The sequence below is a fragment of the Galeopterus variegatus genome, unplaced genomic scaffold (genome assembly GCF_000696425.1).
Source record: "Galeopterus variegatus unplaced genomic scaffold, G_variegatus-3.0.2 Scaffold2555, whole genome shotgun sequence".
NCBI classification, from domain to species: Eukaryota; Metazoa; Chordata; class Mammalia; order Dermoptera; family Cynocephalidae; genus Galeopterus; species Galeopterus variegatus.
The window spans coordinates 171,192-177,566 of NW_007728666.1; the positions used below are offsets into that span (position 1 = coordinate 171,192).

At 56.3% G+C, this 6,375-nt stretch overlaps 1 protein-coding gene across 1 annotated transcript in view; it reads right to left on the reverse strand.

Moving 5' to 3' along the window:
• TIE1 (tyrosine kinase with immunoglobulin-like and EGF-like domains 1) overlaps positions 1–6,375 on the reverse strand; it is a 24,708-nt gene that overhangs the window by 2,934 nt on the left and 15,399 nt on the right. Inside the window, exons 13-20 of the mRNA XM_008582277.1 lie at positions 6,225–6,375; positions 5,605–5,895; positions 5,074–5,264; positions 2,555–2,765; positions 2,281–2,391; positions 1,842–2,032; positions 891–1,004; positions 712–782 (exon numbers count right to left, since the gene is read on the reverse strand). Coding sequence (XP_008580499.1) covers positions 712–782; positions 891–1,004; positions 1,842–2,032; positions 2,281–2,391; positions 2,555–2,765; positions 5,074–5,264; positions 5,605–5,895; positions 6,225–6,375 — 1,331 coding nt within the window. The remainder of the gene's footprint in view (positions 1–711; positions 783–890; positions 1,005–1,841; positions 2,033–2,280; positions 2,392–2,554; positions 2,766–5,073; positions 5,265–5,604; positions 5,896–6,224) is intronic.

A 6,375-nucleotide genomic window follows, 5' to 3' on the forward strand; every position in this document is an offset into this window, starting at 1 on the left:
CCATACGGGTGCCCCTCAAGCCCAAAACTAGGGGAGGGAATTCTACTGGGGGGAGGGAATCTGGGGAGTGTTGGGGAAGAAGCAGGAAGTAGGTGTGTGGTGGTCAGAGGGGTGATCAGTGTGGTGGACAGTGGGCCAAACAGGCCAGGCCAAAGGACTTGGGGCAAAGGGCAGAGCAGCTCAGGAGTCCGGCCTGAAAAGTTGGGCAGGTCAGGCTTAGAATGAGGTGGAAATCCCTGGAGAGAGGGGAGGAGTCTGCTGAGATGCCATCTGGGTGGGAGCAGAGAGCGGGAGTCTTGGGGGCCATGCTCTGGTGAGACTCTCAGGTGGACATGGCCCTGCCCTTCAGTGAGGAAGGTGAGAGCATGCCTTGAATGGTCTCTCCATCTACCCCGGGAATTATCCACCAGCATTCCCAAACCTCTCTGAAGCATCTCACACAAACACAACCCTAAACTTCCCCCCACCCCAGTGCTACCCCTGAAACACCTTCCAAGACAAAACTTCCTTCCAAATGGCTCCCCACCTTCCCACAAGATGTTGGGCACCACCACATTATACTGAAGACACATCTGTGTCTCACCTGGGAAACACCGAGGGATGCCCAAGTCATGCCTTTGACTACCTGAGATATTTCTGAGATGTGTCTAGGTTCTGCCAGCATGATCCTTGAGGACCAAGCCCCTCACCCCGTCCCAGCCCCACACTCACACGTCACTCTTGGTGGTATAGACACTGTAGTTCAGAGACTCGATGGCCATCCAGCGCACTGGGAGACGCCCCTGGGAGAGAACGAGTTTGAGGAGTTGGTTGTGGAGGAAGGGCCTGTTTGGGGGCTCTGGGGGTCAGGGCCAAGCACGGGCCCTGTGGAGGTGTTGAGTGAGACTTACCATCGTCTTCTTCACATAAACCTCCTCCCCCCGAGAAAGCCCAAAGTCTGCGATCTTGGAGGCCAGGTTCTCTCCGACCAGCACGTTTCGGGCAGCCAGGTCCCTGTGGATGAACTGCAGGCAAGGTCAGAAGTGAGGGGAGACTGAGGGTTGAGGGAGGCTGGGACAGCTGGGCCAGCAAGGCATCTGGCCCCGCCAGCAGTCTTGACCAGCACCCTTGATGCCTGCCTGGGAAACATCAGTGCTGGCTCTTGTCCCCACTTCCTGTGACTGGCCATGGCCAATGTCAGGCTGCAGCCCTCTTCCTGGGACAGTGGTGGCCACCTTGCACCTTCCCCCCTTTCCATGCTCCCTACCCCTTTCCCCTCACTTTCTGCTCCTCCCTCATGGTGCAGGTCCCCAGGTGACCGTCCCTCCACCGTCCTCAGAGAGCTCCCTCCCTCCGCACGGCCCCCTCCCCCTCTGCATTCACAGATGCTCAAAACTCTACTATCTTTAAAATGCCTTCCCTCAGCCTCCTGTCCCCTCCAGCAGTTGTCCTGTCTCTCCTCTCATTCGGGGAGGGTGTTCTCACACTTGGGCTCAGACTTGGCCTCTCTGCGGGATCTCAGTCACTCCCTCACCACCAGAGCCACCGTCTGTGCCAGACTGTCATCTCTGGCCAGGCCTCTCTCTTGTGTTCCAGGCTGGCATATACAAGTGCTCGCCCAACACCTCCACCAGGGAGCCCCCGAGACTTCCAGGGCAATGCCCCCTCCCGCCTGCCTCTCACCTTCAGCTCTGCCCTGTCACCCTCGCTCTCACCCACTCACCTGAGCAGGACCCCAGGTCACGTCTTTCCTTCTTGCTACTCCTCAGTCCCCACATCCAACTAGAGCCTGCTGACTTTATCTCCTGGGGTTGGCCAGTGGCCTTCCCTCTTCCCTCTACCCCCCACGCCCACTCACACACCTGCTTCTCACTCAGGTACTGCATGCCATTGGCGGCGTCACTGGCAAAACGCAGCAGCTGCCGGGAGCTGAGGGTGGAGGCCGTTCCATGCTCTCGGGCAAAAGCTGGGTCAGTCTCCAGGACCCTGCTCTTCCGCAGAAAATCTAGCAGGTTCCCATAGGGGGCATATTCAATAGCGATATACAAGTAACCTGGGAAGTGAGGACATGCAAGTGGTGATTTAGACACAGGCACCCTGGGGTGGGAGCAGGTACCCAGTGGTAATCGACGGAGAACCTGAAGCATGAAGAAGACCCAAGAGTGAAGCAGAGGCAGCCCGCAGCTCCCAGCAAGCCACCGATGCAGTGGAGGCGATAATATACACTGACATATGTTATGACAGTATACATACTGATGATGGGGGCTGGAAGAATGGGGATGTGTTGAGTTGGGGGCTCACCTCGGTTCTCACAGGCCCCCAGGAGGTTGATGATGTTGGGGTGATGTCCCAATTTGCACAGAACTTCCAGTTCTCCCGCAAAGTCACGATGGTCATTTTCAGAGGCATACTCTGTGTAAAGAATCCAATATCACTTTTGCCAGAAATAACTCTGGGGAAAGGATGTGGGCTGGTGAGGGCTGGGGTCAGTGGCTGGAGGGAGCCAGGTGGGGCCTGGGATCTGTGGGACAAAGGAGAGGGTCTGGGCTGGGGCCAGGGGTCACTTCCAGGGGACCTTTCAGCATCTTGATGGCTGCATTCATCTTGAGCCCATCTTTCTTGATCATGGCCCGGATGACCTGGCCGAAGTTGCCCTCCCCGATAAGGTCTTCAAAGGTGATGTCCTCCCACTCCAGCACTGGGTAACTCAGGGGCTCGGGCTGTGGTTTTGGCCTCCTGGTCAGCGTCAAGGTCCCTGAGCTGAACTGTAGGATGGTCTCCTCGCCCTTCACAGGATGGAACAAGGGGCAGACAGTCCACAGGGGGGCAGGAGGAGGCACAGACCGGCACACCAAGAGAGGTTCCAGTGGTTAGACAAACAGACCCACACAGAAGGCACCCTCGTGGTCAGCCAGAGACAGACATACAGAGGGCATATACTGAGACAAAATCATAGGTGATAGAGCCACAGGGTCGTTGGGCAGACAGATGTCCAAGGGGAGAAATGCAGAGGCCACAGCCTGGGGATCTGGTGTATGGGGTTCTGGAGGGCAGAACGAAGGCTGTGGACAAAGTTGCTAGAAGCCATAATGTGAGTCAATGGAAAGATGATCTTTCTAATGTTTAAAACAGAAAAGTATTGGAATGAGCTGGGATGGGAAGTAGTGAGCTTGCCATTATTCTGCTAATTCCACAACTAGGCTTTTTTGTTACTAGGGTTGCTCTGGAGAGCATTCCAGCCTTGAGCAGCAGGTGACACTATATTTATTGAGCACCCACTACATGCTAAGCACTGAGCTGCTGGGAGCCAGTGGAGGGGTTTTCTTCCCCACAGCAGCAGAAGCAGAGATTACCCCTGTCCACCCACTTGGCATCTATCCTCTAAAACCAGGCCTGGAACCTAACAAAGAGGAGCGTCCAGTTCCCTCACCTGAGTGGGAGGTGGGCCACCTGGGCAGGGTTGATGTCAGGGAAAGGAAAGAGCTGAACAGGACCAAGGGAGCTGCCAGTATGAGAACTGGAAGACAGACCTTGTGGTGGGGATCCCTAAGTGACCTGAAGGCCAGCTTGATGGGCAAGGGCTGAGGACATGGTCACATGGGGAAGCACACGTGCACGCTTACATGGCACACACATTCGTGTGCACGCATGTCTGTAGCAGGCATGTGTGGCAGGGATACATCTTGATAATATGTATGTCAAAGACTGCTTTCTCACCTCCTTGCCTCAACACTTGTCCTCCTACCCTCCCCCACCCCAGCAGTGACGGCTTTCTGTGTGCACTGACCTCAGAGGGAGAGCCAACACAGCCAGGAACAAAGCAGCCAGTTGAATCTCTGAATGGGTTTTTTTTTTTTTTAAAGGCAAAGCAGAGACACTAGCCTTGGACACTAGGCTTTCTATTACAAGGGTCAGCCCTCGAGAGAAGAGGGGTTTTTTTGTTTGTTTTGAAATGCCAAAGCTTGGCTTTAAATATCAAGGGCCTAGAGGGCCAAGGGCAGAGTTCAGATGGTAAGTGACAACAGTGGGGGAGATATCAGAGGAGACAGGATCAAGGGTGGGAAAACGAGGTGGGATGTGACAAGATGGGGTGATACTGGGTCCCTGAAGAAGAGTCACACCCCTCTGCCACCTCCCCTCTGAGAACTGGCCTGAGGGTTGGAGGGGCGTGAACTCCAGGAGGACAGAAAACCTAGTCAGGTTTACAGGAAGCCAGGAAGAGTGGTAGTTCGGCTTCAGTTCTCAAAAGGCGCTAGTGAGGCCGCAGCCCTAGCACAATTCTAGAGTGGTGGAAACAGCTGTAGGAGGGGTCATTGCCCCCTGCAGGGTAAAGGGAAGCACCCCAGAGGAGGCTCTTGGGGCGTGGACTCCAGGAGGACAGAAAACCTAGTCGGGTTTACAGGAAGCCAGGAAGAGTGGTAGTTCGGCTTCAATTCTCAAAAGGCGCTAGTGAGGCCGCAGCCCTAGCACAATTCTAGAGTGGTGGACACAGCTGTAGGAGGGGTCATTGCCCCCTGCAGGGTAAAGGGAAGCACCCCAGAGGAGGCTCTAGGATTGGCAAAGATAAAGGTTGGGATGAGGAGCTCACAGCATGAGTGGCCCGTTGGCAGGAGGCGACAGTAAGGCCGAGGACATCAGCCACAGATGCATGTGGATGGAGGCTGGCTCCCAAGTCGGGAGGGCCTGCAAGGACAGAGGCCAGCACGGACCCCAGGTGCCCCTCCATGATATCACTGTGCTGCCCAGGCTTAGATCACCCCTAGGGAGAAGGACAAGGGGTGGGGAGAATGCTGAACTGACCGAGTACAAACCTGGAATTGGCCATGGTGAAATATAGACATGACTGAGTTATTCTGAACTGGGAATGTTAATATTTCACCACTAATATAAATGGGCTCACAAGCTGAGTTCAGTTCTAGAGAAACAGAGAAAATTACATTTTGCACCCTTGAGTATTGTTGAGTGTAGTCTTATACCTGCGACATAAATACACATACATGCACGTAGCATGCAAGTACTTGTGTGTATGTGGGTAGAAACATACACACGCAAGGGACTGCGCACATGCACCCTGGGATGGGTACGGACACTGACCGATCCTGACTGGTAGGTGAAGGTGCGTCTCCGATGCAGGCAGCTTCTGCGGATGCACACCAGGGTTAAGAGGGCGGCCAGGATGGTGAGGCACGTGGCAGATGCAGAGCCCACCACAGCCAGGATCAGCTGCTGATCCAGGCCCTCTTCAGCCGCCCGACTCTCTTGGACTGGGCCCACGCTCTGCAGCCCTGGGCACAACAAGAGTGGCAGATCATGGGGATGCCTGGGTTTGGGAACCCAGAGGCCACCGTGGGGTCACACAGAGGGAGAGGTCAGAGATCCAGGTATGGACATAGGGAGGTCACTCGGGCTGCATGAAGGAAGGCACCAGGGGTGTCATGGGGAGCAACATGATTTTCCTAGCCCTAGGACAATGGATCATGAGAAGGGAAGGGTCAGAGTCCTAGGGCTTGTGTCATTTGTTGGAGGGGCCTGGGATGCCCTAGCTCTAAGGCAGGGGGTGACATGGAGGGGGAGTGCACTGAGACCAACCTCAGGGCCCAGGAGTCCCACGGGCCCTGCTCTCACCGTTGCCCAGGGTGGACTGTTCTACTGTGTTGCTCCAGTCACCGAGACCCTGGATGCTGGCCCGCACACGGAAGAGGTAGCGTGTGCTGGCATTGAGGCCACGGACGATGGTGCTTGTCTCCTCGGGCCTGTCCACGTCCATCCACAGTGGGTCTCCTGAGCCCCCAGCCACCTGCACCTCCACGATGTACTTGGATATAGGCCCAGATGGCGCCTCTGGGCGCTGCCACATCAGCTGAATNTGCTCTGGACACCCCAGAATGGGAGGCACCCTGCCACCCACTTCTTCCCCTCCAGGCTGAATTCCTTTCCATCCCCAGGCCGCCTTCACTCCCAGCTCCTCCCTATGTCCCCCCTATGTGCTGTGCTCCCCAAGCCCCTATGACCCTTGTTCTCCACGTGAACCCGACCTCCCCAAACTCCCCCCATCCCACATGCTCCTGGTGACCCATGTGCTCTTGGTATCTTCTCTCTCCCCTTGTCCTATGTCCTCCCTGGGCTCATGTCTGCCTGATACTCTAGGTGTGTCCTGTGCGCTCTCCATGTCCTCTGGGGTCTCATGTGTCCCTGTGTCCCATGTCCTCTCCCATCCCCACCCATTGCCCCTGTCCTGGTCATACCGCTGGGGGGCAGAAGCACGCGTGCAGGGGATGAGGCAGGGCCTAGGAGGGTGCAGTGGTAGAGCCGCACATCCAGCTGGTAGTGGGTGCCAGGTGTGAGTCCAGTCAGGACGGTGGTGCGGGCCTGGGGGGACGAGACGTTCTCCCGCCG